General features: G+C 57.7%; 2 protein-coding genes across 4 annotated transcripts; both read right to left on the bottom strand.

Annotated features, from left to right (window-relative positions):
• Positions 1-3: 3 nt before the first annotated feature.
• RHOC (ras homolog family member C) lies at positions 4-8633 on the bottom strand. 3 transcript variants are annotated; one of them, XM_084220447.1, is made up of 7 exons: positions 8504-8633; positions 6993-7258; positions 4680-4787; positions 1676-1833; positions 1316-1436; positions 895-1025; positions 4-755 (listed from the first exon to the last, which is right to left on the bottom strand). In XM_084220447.1, the coding sequence occupies exons 4-7, from the start codon at positions 1829-1831 to the stop codon at positions 582-584; spliced, it is 582 nt and encodes a 193-aa protein (XP_084076573.1). In that variant the 5' UTR covers positions 1832-1833; positions 4680-4787; positions 6993-7258; positions 8504-8633; the 3' UTR covers positions 4-581. The 3 variants fall into 3 exon arrangements, with proteins under 3 accessions (XP_084076573.1, XP_084076572.1, XP_084076571.1); XM_084220446.1 differs by lacking the exon at positions 4680-4787 and having other exon boundaries at positions 7186-7258; XM_084220445.1 differs by lacking the exon at positions 4680-4787 and having other exon boundaries at positions 8504-8630.
• A 1357-nt stretch (positions 8634-9990) lies between these two features.
• On the bottom strand, positions 9991-18602 carry PPM1J (protein phosphatase, Mg2+/Mn2+ dependent 1J). Its single transcript, XM_084220709.1, has 10 exons — positions 18332-18602; positions 17002-17128; positions 16231-16554; positions 15648-15760; positions 14032-14116; positions 12598-12716; positions 12362-12425; positions 12093-12200; positions 11790-11941; positions 9991-11526 (listed from the first exon to the last, which is right to left on the bottom strand). Exons 1-10 carry the CDS (start codon positions 18595-18597, stop codon positions 11379-11381), a joined length of 1506 nt encoding a protein of 501 aa, XP_084076835.1. The 5' UTR covers positions 18598-18602; the 3' UTR covers positions 9991-11378.
• Positions 18603-20511: the final 1909 nt, after the last annotated feature.

Here is a 20511-nt window from a genome sequence, read left to right as displayed (position 1 = left end):
CAATTACTAAAATACCAGTTTGCATTTATTCTCCCAATTATGCAATTGGTTTAGTGCTGCCAAGCCCAGGGCCGAGGCAGACTCGAAGGCGGCGATGCCGGCAGAGCTGGGCACACGTCCCGGGAGAGCTGCTGGCAGCAGCTGAGCCCAGCTCTGCTCAGACAGCGCTGAAACTGCCCGGGCAGGTCTGCAACACTGCTGTGTGCTGCCTGCACGGTCAGGGAGAGCAGGCACAGCACACCAAGGGCCTGGCACACCCCCCCGTGAGCTGTGACCGGCACCTCCTGCTTCTGTGGCACTGCCCAGAGCTGGGGAAAGAGAGGGAACCCCCAGCACTGCCCGTGGGAAAGGCAAAACCAGGGAGCTCAGTACAAAAGGGGGCAACACGGGGAGCGACACGAGCACCCGGCCCACGGAGAGCAGCAGGTGCTGAAGGCACTGGCCCCTCATGGCCCTGGAATGTCGCAGGGACACCCTGTGAGCCTGGGTGGCAGCTCTGGTGCAAAGGGTTCGGGACAGGTCGTGGCACCACGAGGGGCTGCTGGGGCTGTGTGCCAGCAGACCCCCGGGCAGGGGGCTGCTCACAGCAGTGGGCAGCCTCTGCGCTTCTTGTTCTTGCGGACCTGCAGGCCTGCACGGGTGGCCATCTCAAACACCTCCCGCACCCCCTCCTTCGTCTTGGCCGAGCACTCGAGGTAGCCAAAGGCATTGATCCTGTTGGCCATGTCCCTCCCCTCCTCTGGCTTCACCGGCTCCTAGGAAGCAGTAAAAACAGGATTTGGAAACATTGCCAGAACACAACACCAACTGCCCTTGGGGCACACAGCCCTTCCAGCCAGGATCTGGTGTGGGCAGAAGGGGCTTGCTGGCTGGGGGACCCGGGGCTGTCCCCACCTGCTTCATCTTGGCCAGCTCCCGCCGCGTGTGCTCGTCGTTGCGCAGGTCCTTCTTGTTCCCCACCAGGATGATGGGCACGTTGGGGCAGAAGTGCTTCACCTCGGGCGTCCACTTCTCAGGGATGTTCTCTACAACAGGCACACGTGGAATCCTATGAGCCGAGGGGCTGCTGCCCCATGGCCTCCTCACAGAAACCAGCCCCAAGCTTTTCCCATCGGAGCAGGGAGAGCTCACCCCACAGAACCCCCCTCTCCCACCACCTCTGCCCAGTCAGCAAGCTGCCAGCATTTCCCTGAAGTGCATGCGAGGTCGGGGGATGAAGGGAAGGCTCTGGCATCCTCTGGGGCAGCTTGGGGGCTTCCCAGACCCCAGGGGGTTCAGTAGCAGCACTGAGTGCTGTGGGACCCCAGGTCCCTACCGAGGCTATCCGGGCTGTCGATGGAGAAGCACATGAGGATGACGTCTGTGTCCGGGTACGAGAGGGGCCGCAGCCTGTCATAGTCCTCCTGTCCCGCTGTGTCCCACAGCGCCAGCTCAACCTGACAGGGGACAAGGACGTGGCTCAGTGGCTCTGCAGGCCACGAGTGACAGATTTATCTTCCTCAGGTATAGCTGTGCTCTTCCTCAGACTGGGACGGGCTCAGGGTGACCCCGAAATGCCGGAGCTGTGGGCTCCCCTGTGCGCTGCAGGTGCATCCAAGCACACAGAGCAATCCCAGCAGCAGCACTGCCAGCAGGGGACATGCAGCGAGGGGACAGCAGTGGCAATGGCCCTTACCTGCTTGCCATCCACCTCTATGTCAGCAATGTAGTTCTCAAACACCGTGGGCACGTAGACCTCGGGGAACTGATCTTTGCTGAACACGATCAGCAGACACGTCTTCCCGCAGGCACCATCTCCCACGATCACCAGCTTCTTCCTGATGGCTGCCATTGCTGTGGGGACACGAGCAGGTGAGCAGGACACAGCAGCACGGGCACTTCAGGCTCCTGGCCCCCCAAATTCCTGTGGACAACAGCCTGGGAGATACCAGACACAAGCACCTGGGCACATCCCACTGTGAGCTGCCAGTGACTGACAGGACAGAAGGTCCCAACCCTCTGCCAGACACCCCTCCAGCTCCCACACACACCAGCTCATGGGCACCACAAGAACTGGCCTGACTGGAGCCATTTACAGCCAGCACTGCTGCTGTGGCTGGGAGAGCCATCCCAGCTGTGGTCAGTGCTGGTGGCTGCACACAGGGACCTTGTGGGAGGTGACAAACCACTCTGCCTTCCCCAGACATCCAACCCTCCCTGGCTTTGCTGTGCTACCACCCAGGTAACCAGGATTTTAGACAATCTCAGAGTTCCACACACACGCTGGGTTAATTTTAAATTATAAATTCTTCAGGGCAGAAACTGTGCTTTGGATTTCACCCCAGCATGCTCGCCAGACCCTAAATAATCTGATCAGCAGCTGGAAGACAGCAAGCCAAGCTCCTGGAGGTCTGGGCAAGCAGGACCTGTGTGCCTGGCAGTGAGCTGGCCCCATCCCAGCCTGTCTGAAAAAGGAGCCTTTGCCATGGAACCGAGAGAGCCGACGCTGGCACTGGCAGTGGGAGAAGCTGCCAGTCATCACTCAGCAAACAGAGCTGAAACCCCACACAAAGCAGGCAGCTTTCTGCCCCACGGGAAAAGGATGCAGTTCTGCAAGGAAAACTATGCCTTTGCATCCCTCACTTTCAAAAGGGGTTTACAGCTGAGCCTGGGAACCAGCCAGGACAATGCCACAAATGCCTGGCACAGCGTCTGAATGAGGCATGAGAAAATCAGCCATAGTGGGATCACATCCCTCCCCAACCTTGTGACCAAACTCTCTTTTTCATGCCCAGATCCCAGTCCAAAGAGCCTGTCCTACTCCTCACATGCCTTCAGCACATCACCAACTCCCTGTCCCTGCAGAGATCCTGGGAATGACACGGGTTGACGTGTCAGGGTTTAATCCCTGAAAATTCACACTGCTCTGGGGGAAACTACAGGTGACCAAGAAAACTCTCCTGAAGGCAGGGATGTTCCATGCTTTTCCCCTCAGCCCTATCCGTCTCCAAACCCTCTGCCCAGGCAGCAGGTTGGGAAGGAGCCGTTCATGCTGGGAGCACACAGCTCCAAGGAAAGAACCGTGGGAAGGACACGCACACACACATCAATGCATTGAGCTGCAAGCCCTGGGATGGATCATACTGGGATCACTCCAGGATCACTGGGATCACCTTGGGAAGGCCACAACATCACAAGCCTGGCCTTTAACCAGGGCTCTCATACGGAGCCTTAACAAAGGCCAGGAATTGTCCCTGCCCCAGTGATCCCACCCTCACCCTGTGCCAACAGAAGAGGGAGGAAAAGGGTAAAGCAGGAGTCTGGCTGCATCATAATTAGCTGCAAGTGAAGGATTAAGAATGAGCCTGAATGGCTGACTGGCATTCCAAAGGCAGGCTGCAGATCTTCTTGTCTCACCCATGTGCCTGGCAGGTCACCCCTGTCACACAAAGCCTGGGGAACCGCCCCAGTTTCACAACTCCCACTGCCCAATGGTTTGGGCAAAAGAGAGAGAGTTTTCACCCATCCCTGGACCAGACCCTGCTGTAGCCATGGATCTTCATGGGTTCCAAGCATTCTGGCTCTTAAGCTGAGGCAAGAATGGTTCATGGCCACTGAGTGCTCTGGAGCTGTTAATAAAAATAGAAAGCTGGCACTTGTAAAGCGAGAAGAGTGAGAAACAAGGGCTGCATCCAGGAGATGGGACATTCCTCAGCTGGGATCCTTGGTGCCAGGCACACATCCCAGTGGAGCAGCAGGAAGTGAGACCTTCCCAGTCTACAGGAAGGTGAGCACATTTGTGCAACACTGAAGTCAGAGAAGAAAAGAAAAAGATGCTCTAAAGGATCCCTTTTAGGAACCAGGGGCACTTTTTTAGGGAGGCAAGTACTGAGCATGGGGTGGGTGAAACAGCTCCTGTCCCTATTCCTCATGCCCTGCTGCTCCTGCCTGCCCAGCTGGGCCTGGCAAACCCACAGTCCCACAGAATCATTAAGGCTGGAAAAGACCTCCTAGACGTACAAGTGGAACCCTTGTTGCAAACCATCCTTCTTGTCTGACCAAAGGCTCATCCTCTCTCCAGCAGCATGTCAACAGCACAGAAAACAGAGAGCTCAGGGAGAAAAAAGCCTGTTTACTCAGACACAAACTTCTTTGCCCACAGCAAAACATGATATGCTGCTTTGTGACTCCCTATCTCCACGAGGAAAGGCGGTTTGGGCCGTGCCAGTATCTAACCCACAGCTGACAACATCTGCAGTGTGAGGAGCAGGAGATGCCCAAGGACACAAACAGCCAGATGGACACCAGGATCTGTCTGTACCCAGTCTGCAGGCACTGGATTGGAACCAAAGCCAGCCAGAGGGGCACTGCTCCTGCCCCAGTGCTGCCCTGAGAGGGGCACAGCAGCTGCCCCAAGCTGAGCACAGTCCCCCACCCAGGGCTCCTTCCCAGGGCTCCGGCGTCCTGACCCGGCACGGTGCCCAGCGGTGACTCAGAGGGCAGAGGCACTGTCCCCACCCAAAATCTCAGCACAATTCATTCCATTACTCAGGAGAGCCATCCAGAAATAGCCCATTACTAATCCAGAGCTGGTGTGCAAAGGCGAGCAGGGCAAGGAGGCTGGAAGAGCTGCGAGCCTGAGGGGTCGGCTGGGTGCCCCAGTCCTGCCCTGGACCCAGCAGCTGGCACAGCACCAGTACCAGATGCCAGCAGTTCTCTGTTCCAGGAGAGATGAGCTTCTTTGCCCGGGGATGCTCTCGTTGCTCAGCAGGATGAGGCCAGACCCTGGGATGAGGATTCTGTTTGCACTGTTGCCAGATTATGAACAGACAAAAAGAGTGGAAAACAGGAAGACAATTTTATGAAGACAAACAGGACAATCCCAAGTACAAATGCAGAAGAATTAAGTGGGAGCAGCCCTGAGAGGAAGGACTTGGGGGTGCTGGAGGATGAGAAGCTCAACATGACACAGCAGCATTCACTAGCAGCCCAGAAACGCCCCTGTGTGCAGGGCTGATCCCCCAGCATGGGCAGCAAGGGAGGGGGAATTCTGCCCCTCTGCCCCACTCAGGTGAGACCCCACCTGCAGAGCTGGGGCCCCCAACACAGGGAGAACACAGAGCTGCTGGAGTGAGGCCATGGAGCTGGAGCCCCTCTGCTCTGCAGCCAGCCCGGGAGAGCTGGGAGTGTTCAGCCTGCAGAAGAGAAGGCTCTGGGGAGACCTCAGACCCACTTCCAGAAGAAATTATTCCCTGAGAGGATGGTGAGGCCCTGGCACAGGCTGCCCAGAGAAGCTGTGGCTGCCCTATCTTCAGAAGTGTCCAAGGCCAGGTTGGATGGGGCTTGGAGCAGCCTGGGACAGTGGAAGGTGTCCCTGCCACGGCAGGGAGTGAACCAAGATGAGCTTTAAGGTCCCTCCCCACCAAAACCATTCTGGGATTCCTTGATAATCTGAGGACAGCTTTACTACAACTGCCATCAGGCCAAATGATTAAAAGCACACAGTGATCCACAACAGACATGAAAGCTGAGATGTTAAAGTCTGTGAAGTGCCAAGCACCCCAAAATACAGCTAGCGCTGCCCAACCACGCTGGCAACCCGCACGGGCAGCTCCGGGGTGTGAGCAGCACTTGCAGGGCTGGAGATGCCTCCTGCTCATCCATGGAGAAAACAAACGGGAGCAGCAACTGTGTGCCAGCATTTCCCACTGCCAAACCCCACAGGGCTCCCGTGCCCATGCCTGCACCTGCTGCTGCAGCCAGGCTGGGGACAGCTGTGGGCTTAATCTGTGCCACCACTGCCAGCACCAGCCAAATCCTGAGCAGCCATCTCCTTCAGCTCACCAAAAGCTGCAACATGATCCCGGATTGCTCTGTTCTACTTTGCAAAGAACTATTCTAAAGCCATCACCATAAAATCAGCCAGGCTCCAGGGCAGCCATTGTGTTGCTGGTCTCTCCCAGCTTTGTGCCTCAGAATGTGCAGTTCCTGCTGAACAGGATACAGGGAATTCCTCTGGCAGCAGGATGTGTCCATCATCCAGCGTCTGCTATGGGGACTCAGGAATAGCAGAGAAAGACGTTAATGCTCTGAAGGGCTCCAACCAGGGACAGAAATCTTTCAGTGAACCTCCTTGGCCAGACTCGACTTCCTAGAGGTAACAGAGGGGTTTTGTTCTAAAGCAGAAATTCCCAAGCACTGCTGACAGCCCCACCCTGGTCAGACCGGTCACACCAGGGATCACAGCCCTGGCCAGAGGCACAGCTCTGAATTCTGGGCAGGGCTGGGGGGAGAGAGCTGTGCTGGGAGCAGCCCCTTGGCAGGGACACCCCCACAGGGATACCCCCAGTGCTGTGGGGCAGTTCCACTGCAGAAATGGTTTTAGCAGTTTGGATTCACTGGTACAATAATAAAACAAGTAAACTTCCAAATTAAAGCCCCACAGGAATGCCCACAGCGGGGAATTTCATTTGCTGAGACACCCAAGCCATGGCCAAGGCAGTACAGGACAAGTGTCCCGGCCACTGCTGCAAGCACCAGAGGGACTCTTACTACAGAATCATAGAATCATTAAGGCTGAAAGGCAGAAAAAAATTCCAGAAAGGGCTGGAAAAAAACAGTGATGCTAAGGGAAAGTGCAATGGGCAGGGCAGAGCATGGGCTCCTGGATATAGACCTGCTATAGATATAGACCTGCTATACCCAAACAAGTGATTGTCAAAATAGGAGCTCAACCCAGTGCTGAAGTTTAGACCTCGCCCATTTTTTTGGACATATTCTTTGAGCACAGCCAGGCAGGTTGGGCTTAACACACACTCCAGTGGCAAAGGGCAACTGTCCAGACCCAGACCCAGAGCAGAGTGTCCAGGCTGGTTCATTTCCATTGCTAAATCCCACAAAAAACATCCACAAGCAAAACACAGAAAGGAACTTGGAACAGAAGAATTTGAAAGCCTAAACAAAGCTCAAACCACAAGCGTTGAAGCATTGAGGGAAAAGCTGCCTGCCCTTACCTCCTTTTCCAAAGGACATCATGCCATGTTCTTATTTTACCTCCTGCAGCAGTGACAGCCTTCCCAGCCTCACGGTAGCCAAGTGTCTTGCTGAAAGCTCCAAATAACACGCCACAATCTCAGCAGATGCCTGAACTTGGGCAACGCCTGCCCGCCCCAGCGCCGATCAACATTTGCTAATACAACTCCTTACTTTTCATGTCAATACGCCTCTCCAGTGCAAACAGCAAGGTGGGAGCTGAGCCTGGGTAAACGCTCCTGATAACCTGTGGGAAGACAGTGACTTGGCTTATTTTCCACTTACACGTTTCCCCGGAGAAGCTGTAGCTGTCAGGAGCCTGGATGCAAGGGAAAGTCCACAAAATCTCACACAGTCTCTACCTGAGCTGAGGAGGAGGAGCTGGACATAAACTGAAACGGTTTGGACACCAAAAGCACTTGGGAAAACAGAAACAAAATGCAACTGGTCCCCATGACACACAGCCAGCCAATCCTCCAGCTTCCCCTGGAACCTTCTCCCAGGGGTGTCAGCCTGGGGGGCTCCGCCAGGGCCCTGCTCCCAGCCCCCCCGGCGGATGCAGCCCAGGGATCTCACTCCCGTTCTCCCGGGGCTGTGGAGAGGCTGGGCTGGGTTTAGGGAGGCTGGCGGCCACTGGGAGACTTGGCTGCCAGACTGCTAGCACTGGAAAAGGCCACGCAGTCATGCTTTTGGAATGCTCCCCTGCTCCTAAGACATTACACAATTATTTCCCCTCCCCACAAACCCCCCTAATATAAATGTTTAAGAATGAGCTCAGCAGTAAGGAAAGGGAACTTTTTTTCCCTCTTTCTGAAGAAAACACAGAGCGGCCACTCCACGGGCAAGGCTGTACATGGGGATACTGCTGGAGTGGGGGCTGTGGGGAGGGATGTGGGATGGGGCAGCAGCCCCCAGGCTCTCACCCCAGGTCAGACACTGCCTGGGAGACAACTGCAAGTTGGGACCCACGGCCCAAGGCCACCCTCAAGGAATGACAACCTGCACCGACTGAGGCGCAGCCGACCCATCCCTCACCACACCCAGGGACCCCCAGCCCGCCCTAGGCACGCCCACCCCACCCTGTCCCGCTGCACCCCACCCAGCAGCCCTGCTGGGCCACCCACCCCCTGCCCCATTGCTCATCCCCTACACTGACCCCACCTTGAGCCCACACCCCACCAGAATCAGTGACCCCGCATCCCACGGGTAACCCCCGATCTCAATCCCTCCAAACCCTACGAGTAAACCCTGATCCCAGTTCCCCCAAGCCCCTCCGGTAACCACAAAGCGCTGCTTCTCCAGACTCCACCAGTAACTTAGACCCCATCTCAACCGGTAATCCAGACCTCAGTTCCCCCAGATCCCCGCTCCGGCCCCACTCCTTACCAGCACCCCCCGCCCCACCAGTATTGCCCGTCCCCAGCTGCCCCTTCCCCTGCCCCCGAGCCCCCAGCAGTGTCCCCGCCGCGCCCGGCTCCCCCAGACCCCGCACCTCTCTCCGCCGCTGCCCCGTCCCGCTCCGGCTCCGCTCCCGCTCCCGCTCCCGTTCCCGGCCGCGCCGGGCGGCTCCGGGCACCGCCCCGTCCGGGGCCGCCCGCCGAGGGCGGAGCGGCGGAGCGGGGCCGTGCCGAGCCGTGCGGGGCCGTGCCGAGCCGTGCCGGACCGTGCCGTGCGGTGATGAGCTCTGCCGAGCCGTGCGGGGCTGTGCCGAGCCGAGCCGAGCCGAGCCGAGCCCCTTCCAGCGCTGTCCCCGCCCGGCTCCGGCACACCCGGAGCCCACCGGTTTCCCCCGAAGCCCATGGGCGCCTCGGGGGCGTTTTACCGCTTCAGGTTCCCGAGGCCAAGTGGGGAGGGGGCGACCCCAGCTGCTGGAGGGGCTGAGCTGCTGCCCTCAACCGCCCGTGGCAGGTGGGACCGGCAGCAGAGCCCGCTGCCCACTGCGACAGACACTGGTGGCCGAGGGACACGCCTTGTCCCCGGGGTCCCCTCCCAGGGCACTGGCAGAGCGGGGCTGTGACCTGCTGTGCCCCGCATTAAGGTGACCCCGGTGCCCCTGGTGGGCTGCGGGAGGGAGACCGGGGGCTGCTCCCCCTGACATCCAGCTGCAGGGCAGAGCTCCCGTCCCTCCGCCAGGGAAAGGCAGCCCCAGGAGCCTGGCCCAGACCCAGGCTCATAAACCACTGCTATTTTAAGGGCTTGCAGACTATTTTTCTTTATTTATCAAGCCCCAGGCCAGGAGCTGGTTCCAAAGGAAATGTTTCCTTAGTAAAAAAGGGAACCACAGAGGAAGCTTTAAATGCAGCAGCCACTGCCTCCTTGTCTTATTCAACAGCCGGGCAGTGACCTGGAAAAGCAGAGCCAGTTCTCAGCCACCAGCATGAAAAGGAATGTGCCAAGGGAACAGGGCTGTGCAAGCAAGTGTGAAGAGAGCATCAGGAGTATCAGGGGTACCAGGTGGCCGTCGGAGGGACGTGGGGATATTTCCAGCAGGCAGCCCACCCTCGAGGCAGAAGCAGCTGCTGCTTGAGTGCCTGAACTCCCCGAGAGGGACAGTCACATTCCTCAGTGCCACAGCCTGCCCCACTGCCTCCCCCGCAGCCAGGAAAACCATTGGCCTTTTCTCCCTCCCGTTCCATGTGTGGTGCTCCTGTTCCCACCAGACTGGCCATTCTGCTGCCTCCCAGCCAGACCCAGGGCTCCAGGTCCCCCTGAGCACCGTGCTGAGACTGGCAGCACACCAGTGGCTCCCACTGCCCGCTGGATGGACACTGCAGGGGCTCTGAGCAGTGCCAAGGGCAGATGGACAGCAGCACACATGGCTCTGCCTGTTTGCCTGCCTACATAAATTAATCAGAGCTAATTGGCTTTTCGGTAAGTCGTCTTTGCAGGAGCTCTGCAAAGAAAGACTTTGAAGTAGGACTGCAAGTGGCAAAATCTTTATTTAAACACACAGTGCTACACAAGGACAGGCTCCCGGCCCCAGCACCACTCCCTTCAGCATGGGTGCCAACAGGTTCAAATCTCCTGCATAACTCTCACTTTCCATTGTGTGCACCCAGTTTATTTACATCTCGCTGGTTACAGGACACAAACAACATTCACTAGAGGTGACACTTGACAAGAGCTGGCTGCACCCGGTGACAGGATGGTGCCACAGAGGCTTTCCCAAACAAGGGACCACGGCCCAGCTCTCCCCATCGCCACCCTGCCAGGATGGGACAATCCCTCCCTGGGATGTTCAGGACTCTGCAGAGGTCTGGGAAATGGATGCTCCAGGTTAGAGACGTGTGTGATGCAAAAATCAAGTGCAGAGATCAACTGCTCAGCTCCCCTCTGCACCAGCTCTGAGATCATTAAGGAAAACATGGGAGCTGTCTTTCCATGCCCTGGTCACACCAAGCTGCTTTTACTGTGGGCTCCTAGCCCTGGGCTAAGCAGATCCAGTGCAGTTAAGCTGTTAAGCTCACCTGAATAGGGCTGCTCTGTGCAAGGCTGCTAACTCAGAACCACCCCAAAATATAGACATACATTCATGTACTCCCCACACCAAGAAAGGATTTAGCCATTTTCCAGCTCAGCTCTGCAGTTAATAAATAATTGGCTCCAGAAGCACTGCAGTGACCCAAGGCATGGGAGGACAGGGGTAGAACCTGTGGCACAGCCAGTGCTGGTGCAATTGCTTATCTCTGCTCAGGGCTCTGGGTGCACGGCAGAGCTTGGTCACTGCTCCAATCTCCCAGCCAGGAGACTGAGGCAAAGTCCATGACAGAATGAAGGTGTGAGGGGCTGAAAATTGGGAGCACAAGGCTGGGATGGCCATTGTGTGGCCACAACTGGACTTGTGCCAGGCTTAGCACTGCACAGCTGCCTGTGGGACTTTACTCCCAGTCACATCCCATCTGACCCTCAGCTCCCACCTCCAACAGCAGCTTCAGTGTCGCTGGCCAAAGCATCCCAGGGCAGGAGGCAGGGGGTGACTGCAGCAGGTATGAGTGGCCCAGCAGCCCCATGGCTGTCACACAGGGCTGCAGCCAGCACAGCCATGGCAAGAGGCAAAGGACAGGCTGAGAAGCCAAGGAGCCTTCAGGCTTTTCACAGCATTGAGAAAGTAGCAGCATGAGAACATCCCTCAACCCCAGTGGTCACACTCTATCCAAGGCCTCTCCATCTCCACCTGGGACTGGGATGCGAGCACATGGAGGGGGATGCTCTGGACAGGAGCACAGACTGAGGCTCCAGGTTTCTTGCTCTTCTTGCAGTTGGCTCAAAAAAACAAGTGCTTAGAGGAGGCGTGGCCCTGAACCTCAGTGTCCCACTGCACGGTGTCTCCATCCCGGCAAGGTGAGCTGCCCCAGGCTCATTCAGCATCACGTGTAGTTGCCGGGGCCACCCAGGGGGATCACAAAAACAGAGATGTCATCACCAGAGCCCAGCTTGTCATTGGCCAGCCGCCAGCCACGCTCCTTCAGCACCCCCCGTGAGCGCACCACCAGCTCCTGGGCCACCATGGTGTACCTGGAGGCACAGCAGAGCACGGCTCAGCAGTGACCCCAGACCCCTGATGCAGCATCCTGGCAAGGAGGGAGAAGCTAGAGCAGCTAGAGCTGCAGGAAAGGGTCCTTTGGAGAGATCCAGGCTCAGATATGCACATCCAGGGGAGCAATGCACTCTCTGGAGCCCAGAGGGATGCATGGCCACAACACTGCTCCGAGGAGCCAGGCCAGGGGGAGGTGGTGGAGTGCAGGACATGCCCGTCCCCCTGCCCACCCGCAGCTCACCTGCACGGGTCATTGGGCTCATAGCTGGTCAGCACCTCCATCACCACACCAGCCACCTCCTTGTCATTGGTGACATCCCAGAGCCCGTCGGTGCCCAGCACCAGGACATCGTCAGGGCAGTGCTCGTACTGCGTGAGGTCATAAACCCTGACCTGGCAGGCAACAGGGCAAGACACAAGGGTGAGAGGCAGAGGGGCAGAGGAGGCTCCTGCTGCCCGGGGCATATTGTGGATCTGGGCCTGCCAAGTGGCTCTGGCCATTGCAGGGGCCCCTGGGTGCAAAGCTGCTGGCAGCCAGGCTTACCTCTGGGAAGCAGGACAGGAAAGGCTTGATGTGGATGTTGGAGCTGAATACCTTGAGGTCGTGGTCTCCCAGACCTCTTGTGACCCCAATTGTGGCCATCATCCGAGCCTGGAGAATGGTGGAATCAAAAGAGAACTTTAAGTAGGTTTATCTCCAGTTCCATTCCCAGCAGAGAATTGGTGATGACAGCAAAAACAGGCTGAAATCCCCCAAAACAGTGAGAGCAGGCAGGAAACAACCCCTGCCAAGCTTCTGCCACAGTACTTTACCTTTTTGCCTTCCCCAAAGATAAGTGGAAACTTCAGGTCATCCTCTTCTATCTTTTTGTAAGCCCTGGTTAAAATAAGCCAGAGACAAGGTGTCAGCAGCTGAAGCTTCCAGCACCTCCTCTGACCACCCGGGACCTGGGTGCTCAGTGTAGCAGAGCCCCCTGCCCATGGGATGGGATGCCAGAGGTGAGCAGCCACCACAGCAGGACCCCAGTGCCCCGGTGGGTTGGGGTTACCAGCCATTCATGTTCTGGTCCCTGTAGAGCATCTTCTTCCCCAGCTCCTTGGGCTGGATCCTGCGGGGGAACTCCAGGTGCGTGAACTCCTTCCCCAGCAGCTCGGGCCTTAGCAGTGCCTGCAGGAAGGAGTGTTGGCTCAGCCACAGGGCTGGGAGAGCAGGATCTGTGGATCCAGCCCTGCCCAGATCAGGATCCACCATCCTCTGGGACTTCAGCTACAACATCCTTTCCTGGGATAACCTCACCTCCTCTGGAGCCACTTGAATGGGTGCTGGTAAAGCAGCTTCAAACCACCCACCTGTGCTAAGCCAGAGGGGAAACTGGAACTGAGGACAGCCAAAGCCAGCACTCAGCAAGAAGGTGAAGCTTTTGCATAGACAGTTTTGGGAAATAAAGATCTCCAAAAGAGATCAAACAATCAAACCCCAGCAAATTCCAGGAGAAGCTGGAATTTTCCCAGAAGGAGTCATAGCTGCAAAGCTCCCAGGATCCCAGGCTCACTGCAGGGCACGGCACTCACCCCAGAAAAAGAGTGATGGGTCTGTTCTGAAACAGAGTCCCAGCTGTGACCGTGACAAGGGACAAGCAGCAGCACAGAGCCCTACCCAGGGCAGCCCTAAGCCCTCATGGAGCTCAGTGTGGAGGGGACCAGGAACAGGGAGTGCTGGAAAATGCTGAAGGGGAAAGAAAAGCAGGAAGAGAAGAGGAGATCCCTAGGGAAGATGGGATGGCAGGGGGTTGGGGCAGAGGCATGGAGACCCCCAGCCCACTCTGGGGGACCCCTGACCACAGCCTTGGCATCACATGGCAGAGCAGCCTGTGCCTGTCCCCAGGCTGTGCCCTGCCCCTCGGGAGGATTCTGATCACAGCAGTTCCCTCCTCTTGGTCATTCAAAAATAGATTCCAGAAAAAATGCCTCAGTGTTTTTCCAAGTACATTGCAAGCCAGGAAATTTCATCCAGCAAGACCTTTTCCAACACAAACTCCTCCTCCCCTGTGCTGCCCTCAGAGAGGTCTTTATAACCTTAAAGAGTCTCCCTGGGTGGCACCAGGGGATTCATCCAGGAGAGGGACAGGGAGCTTTCAGGGCCAAAGACAGAAACCTGTTGGCACACATCAGCTGTGAGTCTCCAGGGAGCAGCCAGGGAAGAAAGTAGGACTGAGCAGGAGCACTGCAGCTCCTCTGACACAGCAAACCAGGGCTCTGCCAGCCACAAGATGCCCCCATGCCAGCTCCCTGCATCCCAGGGCCTCTTCCCATCCCAGGAAGCAGTCTGGGATGGACAAGTGCCAGCAGCAGGTCCCAGCCATGGGGCCGCCCTTGGGCACAGAACCCCACCATGGCAGCAGTCCAGCAGGCAGCACAGGGCACTGGGAAGAGGCCAGGAGGTGTTTCAGCAGGAATGAGGTTAGAAGAAAGGTCTTTCTTACTAAAAACTGCAGCCTCTGCCTCTCTGTCTCTGGAGTAAACTCCCTGGACATTGGAATGATTTCCCCATTACGGATGATAATGGCCCTGCAATGAAACATGGAAGGATGAGATTAGAGAGAAGAAACTTGGTGGAGGAGCTGAGCCTGGCTCTCCAGGGCTGATTCCCAGGAGTGGTGCAACCCCTTCCCCTCTGCTGCTCCCCCTTTTCCCAGCCTGAGGTGGGGGCTGCTTCCTGGAGTCACTGTTCCCCCTGGGCAGGGCCTCTCTCCCTCCTGCAGGAGAGGAAGGGAAAATGGAAGAGAAGTATGGGGCAGAGGGGAATGAAGCAGACCAAATCAAAGGACAGAATATGGTTAGAAAATGAGCAGCACAAAGGCTCCCTTTAGAGGGGAGCTGCACACAGCAGGGGCAGAAATTGCCTGCAGCAGGAGACAGGTACACGTGCCCATCCCATACCAGCACTGTCACTTGCTGCTGGGTCTGCTCTTGCAGTTTAATGTCTCAAGAAAACATAAAGGTCTGATTATGAGATGTTTCTGGATGTCATGGTAGGCGCAAGGATCTCCAACACTGGTGGCTGTGAGTCTCCTCCAGTGATGTAAGGCCAGGCTGGGCTCAGCTCTGACAGTGTCTGATGCCTGAGGAGGCAGCACAGACTGTTACCCAGAGGCACAGTTACAACCTCAGCATGCTGACATCCTGCAGCCTGGGTGCTGCTGCTAGGGAGGGGGACCTGCACCCAGAACAAGGGATCTCCTCCGTCTGTGTCCCAGAGCTGGAAGCACATCCAGCCTCAGAAAATTGACCAGAGCCTCTATTTGCTGGTCTGACATTGCTGAGAACAAGGTAACCTACAGTAAATACCCAGAGCAACATGTAGCTGCCCCATTCTTGGAAACGTTCAAGGCCAGGTCAGACAGGGCTTGGGACAACCTGGTCTAGTGGAAAGTGTCTGCAAAGGGCAGGGGGTGGAACAAGATGAGCTTTAAGGTCCTTTCCTACCCAAATCATCCTTTGATCCAATGACAAATACAGGGCAGTTCAAACCAGCTTCGCCTGCAGCGTCACCTTTAGTGTCAGGTGGGCCTGCCCTTCTGCCATTGCTTGGGGCTGTGGGCACACTCAGGTGCAGTTACAGTAGCCCACCCCTGGAAATACACACAGCAATTCAAGCTCTTGGGCTCCAAGCTCCCACTGCACACAGATTTGTGTCCTTCTCCTGAAACAGGTCACTGGAATGAAGTGTACTCTAAAATGAAAGCTTTGCTGAGTGCAGTTTTCACTCTCCAACCTGCAGCCCAGGCCAGTGCCAGCAGCAGGGACCAGGGAGTCCAGAGCCATCTGGGTAGCAGAGAGGATGTTGTTAGGAAAAAAGGGAGCACATCCCACATTTTCGGAGGCAATTCTACAGCCCTATCTGTGTACCTGGCAAACACAGAGATCACAGCAGAGTACATTGTCCCTGGGGCACGGAGCAGGCAGGGGATGACTCTGCCCAGTTCTGCCCCCTCCACCCTCCCTGAACAGGGATGGAGCTGGGTGTTCCTCACCAGCCATCCCTCTGGCACCACCCCAGTCCCTGAGCAAAGCTGAGGGCTGCCCTGTGGGGCTGTACCTGCTGTCACCAGCGTTGGCCACGTAGAACTTGCCCATGAGGTAGATGGCAGCCAGGGCACAGCAACCCCCGGGCAGGTGCTGGGACGCCCGCTCCCGCTCGATCTGCTCATCCTGGGGAGACAGAGAGGCTGCAGGGTAGGGGGCAGCCCCAGATAGCACCTGGCTGCTCCAGCAGCACCGCAGCTCCAGGTGGGAAGCAGTGACCCCAGGGCACCTTTCCCCACACTGCCACAGAGCGGCTGTAGGGTTGAGGGGCCAGGGGTCTTGTGGGGCAGGCAGGGATGTGGCTTCACTGGGGCAGGAAAGAGCAAGACAGGAGGGGAGCAGGTGGGCCTCCTAGGACAAAGTGTAGTGGAGGCTCCTGTACCACACAGGCCCGGAGCCCAAAGCCTCTGCATTCTGAAAGCTCAAAATGCAGAGTATCACAGAGCCCTCTCTGAGACCACCATGCTTGGAGCCCTCCCTGCAGTCCCCTCCTTGCTGCAGAGCTGCCTTTTACCAGCAGGGTCAAGCTGATGCAGACAGCAAAGAGGGGCTCTCAGGGGACGCTCTAGATGATCCCACAGGCAGAGGATCCTCACCATGTGCTTGAAGGCATTCTCAATGGCACCAATCACCAGGCTCTCATGGGACACTGCTTTCTCCAGGTGAAACCGTGGCACAGCATCGTTCAGGACCTCCCCACGGTCCTCTGCATTGGACATCAGGCTCGGGTCTGCAGAACCAGTCTGTGCATCGTGTGGGAGGCAGATGGGAGGTGGGGAGGGGTCCTGCAGGATCTCCACGAGCTCCCGGAGCTGCTCACAGATGTGCAGGTGGAGCTTCTCAGATGCCATGACAGCAGCACCACTGCCTGCATGGCCATCAAACAACGCCCAGTAGTGGAAATAAAAGCCTTTCCTGCCCTGCAGGGAGAAGAGGGAAAGCTAAATGAGCCTGCAAGGAAGCAGATGGCACGGGGAATTCAGAGCAGCTGGCTACCAGCTGAGGACAGTGACACGAGTCTCACAGGTCTCAGTGCAGGCAGGAGCAATGCAGGCAGCTGACCAAGGGTGCCTGGACACAGCTGAGCCCTGGCTGGAGCCCAGCCCTGCGTCAGACACCTCGTGCCTTCAGAGGCACCACGGTGCCAGCACAGCAGCCACCTCTGCAGCCCACCAGGGCCTGTGGCCAACGCTCTCCCTGGGCCAGCCCTGGTCACATGGGGATGGAGGATGGAGGAGCAGGCAGAGAGAAGGGCCACAAACCAAGGGAATCCCCAGTGTGCACACATTGCTGTGTGTCTCATCTCATGCCCTGCTTCTGGGCATCTTCCCTGTCATGTCCCTGCTTGTGAACCACCAGGCTCTCACCCCATCCAGCTCCCCGCTGCTTTCCCGGGACGACAGCCAGCCCCTTGGGCTGGGCCTCTGCTCCACAAACACCACCTCACAGCACGCCTGGTCCTCGTTGTGCTGGCTCTTCCCTGCATTTATCACCCTGCCAGGAGGAAAAAATGTGTAAAGACCCTTTCTTTCACATCATGTTCCAGCAAATGCCATCCTGCAGCACCTCTTCCCCCCACCCCTCCACTCATGCCCCCATGTCCCCAGAGATGCCAGGGATGCCCTGCACAGATGCTCCTGTCCTGTCCCAGCTGTCTGAGACCAGTTGTGTGGGCTGGCCTGGGGTCAGGAGCAGCACTGAGTCCCACCCACAGCTGGGTCCAGGGGGGAACAGTTGTCCACACACCTACCAGGGGAGGTGACCAGAAATAAACTGGCTTTGCTGAAGGTCCCCAGCACTGCCCCAGGCAGAATAATTGCCCCAAAACCTGTATCAGCCTTAGATATACACCCCTGGGACACACAGAGAGAATCACAGCCTCACCCATGTCCCATCACCTCTTGGGGGGAGCAGGGGGCTCAGGGAAGGAGGGGAGAAGGTGATGATGATGAAACCGGCAGAACTTTTGCAAAAAGAGTCACAGCGACTTTTCCCAGCCTGTGCTGACACAGCAGATTTCAGGTCTAGATTGCAGAACCTGCTCACAGGAAGAAGCTGTAAACACAGCAGGGTGATTTTTTTCTTTGGGCAGACTTTCCAAGTGGTTTGCAGAAAGAACTCTTGGGACACCAAAAAAGGGACTTTTCACTCTGGGTCCTCCTACCCCACTATCTCCAAGGGAAAATCAATATCTCATAAAGCTCTCTAGGATATCAGGAAGATCAGCTTGAGGAAAGGATTGCGGGAGTGGGCTGACAGCAATAAGCAGCAAAAGCCTTCAAAGTCTGACCTTCCTGCCTGCTTTCAGCTACGGCTGAAACTCGCAGCTAGCGAAAGAAGACAATCAGGTCCTTGAAGGGGAAGTCTCAAGTAGTCTCACTCCCAAGAAATCCCCAGCTTTCTGCTCCCCACGAGTCCTGCCAGAGGCGCCGCAGCTTCCTTGCCCTCGGTACCCATCGGTGACAGCGGGTGTTGTGCAGAAAAACCTAAACCCCTCGGGGATCGGTAAGAGCAGCCCCTCGCTGACACTCTCTCATTACGGGCACCCACAGCGCCCGCTCCTCGCTGCTGCTGCTGGAAAAGGGACAGCCGCAGCTCACCGCCCTCCGCGACCCACTTCCGTGCCCAAGGCTCCAGTGCCGAGCGGTGCCATCCCGCCCTCCCCAGGCTGCACACGCCGCTCCCGGCCCCGCTCACTCTGCGTATCCCGTGCTCCAGGGCAGGCGGCGGCGCCCGTCGCGGGGGCTCTGCACCGCCCGCCCCGTGTGATCGTCGGCGCGGCGCAGCTCCTCGGGAGTCAGCTGGAGGAAGGCCGGCCGGCAGAAGGCGGCTGGCGGCGGCGATCCCCGAGCGGCCCCGGCCCCGGCCCCGCCGCCCCGGGCTTCTGCGGAGGGCTGCGCGCCCGGCCCCGCGCCCAGCCCCGCCGCCAGCTGCGCCACGGCAGCGCGCACCCGCAGCAGCATCCCGAGCCCGAGCCCGGCCGAGCGGAGCCAAACCGAGCCGGGCCGGGCCGAGCCGAGCCGAGCCGAGCCGAGCCGAGCCGAGCCGAGCCCGCCGCTCCGCCCCGCCTCCCCCCCCGCCGCGGTACGGGGGGGGGAAGCAGGCGCGGCAGCTCAGCGCCGCAGCGGGTACGCGCATCTCCCGCAGCCGGCGGGGAACGAGCCCTCCCGGGCAATGAAAGCCCGCCGTTATCCCGCAGCCGGCGGGGAACGAGCCCTCCCGGGCAATGAAAGCCCGCCGTTATCCCGCAGCCGGCGGGGAACGAGCCCTCCCGGGTAATGAAAGCCCGCCGTTATCCCGCAGCCGGCGGGGAACGAGCCCTCCCGGGCAATGAAAGCCCGCCGTTATCCCGCAGCCGGCGGGGAACGAGCCCTCCCGGGCAATGAAAGCCCGCCGTTATCCCGTAGCCGGTGGAGGTGGAGGTCGGGCTCTCCCGGCGAGGGACCCGGCACCTAGCCGGGAGCCCCGGGGACATGAGCCATCCCGGAGCAGAAGATGCTCTGGGAAAGTCTTTTCCCGCTGGAGGTGGGGCTGCGCGGGGACAGGTTGGCCCTGTCCACGCATTTTGCCGACAGGTGACTTTCCTAACTGGATCGCCCCAAGATTCCAGCAGAGCCTCCTACTCCGGGACAACATCCCCGTCCAGCACCAGGCACTTTGTCACCCCTGTCGCGCTCATCAGCCCACGCGCGGCCATTCCGGGCTATTAATAACCCGCAGCCTGCGGAGGAGCGGGGACGTACCGTGAGAGGGCTGAAAGCTGAACCTCTCCCTCCCTTTCACCCAGGATGCTGCGCTCCAGCGTGAGCAGGATGCGGATTTAGCTGATGCAGAACAACACATCCTCCCTGGCTGGGAGGGGAAGAGTCGCCATCGCTTGCACAGCCTGACCTTAGCACCTCCCAGCCCCCTGTGACAGCAAAAAAACTGATGAAAAAACACGATACTTGCCTACTGTAAAGGAAAATTGAATCTGTTTCTTAAAATTCGTGTGCCCCAGTGCCTCAGTTTCACAGAGGAACCACTGATTCCTGTCAACACGGGGCTTTTGCATTGTAAGTTACAAGCAGAAGCAGCACTGAGAAGCCCTCCAGGCTTTAGCCATTTTCAGCCATAGATAGTCAAACTGTATCAGTTTATTAGGATCACAGAACAGAAGTGACTCAGTAGTACCTGTATTCCCACTTTCTAATCCCAAGATTTAAGGTCTTCAGTACACTTTAAAGCTCTTTCAGTACCCTTCAGGGCCTGGTCTAGTGGGCAGCATCCCTTCCCACGGTGTGGGGTTGGTAAAGGTTATCTTTAAGGTCCCTTCGGGGCGGGGGGGGTAGGAATACTGATCTTTAAGGCCCCTTCCTAACCAACCCTTCCAGCCTGAGGCCAACACCCCTCTAGTTCCTCTCCAGCATTCGTGGCTCCTCTCCTCAGCTCCTGATGCCTTCCCCTCACAGCAACGCTGTTCAGCTGCTGGTCAGCATGGGGTGCTCTTAGATATTCTGAGTTCAATATCACTGTTTTATTAAGGCGGATTCTCCAGGGACTGTGTCCCCCTGCTGTGGGACTGCCAACCTGCCCCGGACTGCTGAGTCACCAGGATGCTTTCCTTGGAAAGAAGGAATTGGCAGTTTCCAGACTGGCTTCTGTGACCCTGCTCGCTATTTGTTGTTTCCGTTAGGTTGGAGCACAGCATGGAAAGAATGGTCTGACAAATAAACAGTTCCTGCAGGAATGCTCCCTGAAACAATGCGGTGTTAAAGGCTGTTTTCCAAGAAAGAGGGCTCCATTTCCCCCTATTCATCCTGCCAGACAGATCCATGTAAATTTTTCTCCTTATCTGTGAAGCTGATGTTCCTCTTCACAAGGTTGCCTGGCACAAG

The sequence above is a fragment of the Fringilla coelebs genome (genome assembly GCF_963513975.1).
Source record: "Fringilla coelebs genome assembly, chromosome: 23".
Classification (NCBI taxonomy): Eukaryota; Metazoa; Chordata; class Aves; order Passeriformes; family Fringillidae; genus Fringilla; species Fringilla coelebs.
This window is presented reverse-complemented; position numbering and strand designations above follow the sequence as displayed.

Excerpts from the sequence above, each read along its gene's own strand:
- RHOC (XM_084220445.1), bottom strand. The coding sequence starts at position 7,014 with ATGATGTCCTTTGGAAAAGGAG. Across the intron at positions 1,834-6,992 it reads GATGTCCTTTGGAAAAGGAG|CAATGGCAGCCATCAGGAAG; the intron begins GTAAGGGCAGGC and ends GTGTCCCCACAG. Across the intron at positions 1,026-1,315 it reads CGACAGCCCGGATAGCCTCG|AGAACATCCCTGAGAAGTGG; the intron begins GTAGGGACCTGG and ends TGCCTGTTGTAG.
- PPM1J (XM_084220709.1), bottom strand. The coding sequence starts at position 18,597 with ATGCTGCTGCGGGTGCGCGCTGCCGTGGCGCAGCTGGCGGCGGGGCTG. Across the intron at positions 14,117-15,647 it reads GCCAACGCTGGTGACAGCAG|GGCCATTATCATCCGTAATG; the intron begins GTACAGCCCCAC and ends GTTTCATTGCAG. Across the intron at positions 12,201-12,361 it reads TCTTTGGGGAAGGCAAAAAG|GCTCGGATGATGGCCACAAT; the intron begins GTAAAGTACTGT and ends ACCATTCTCCAG.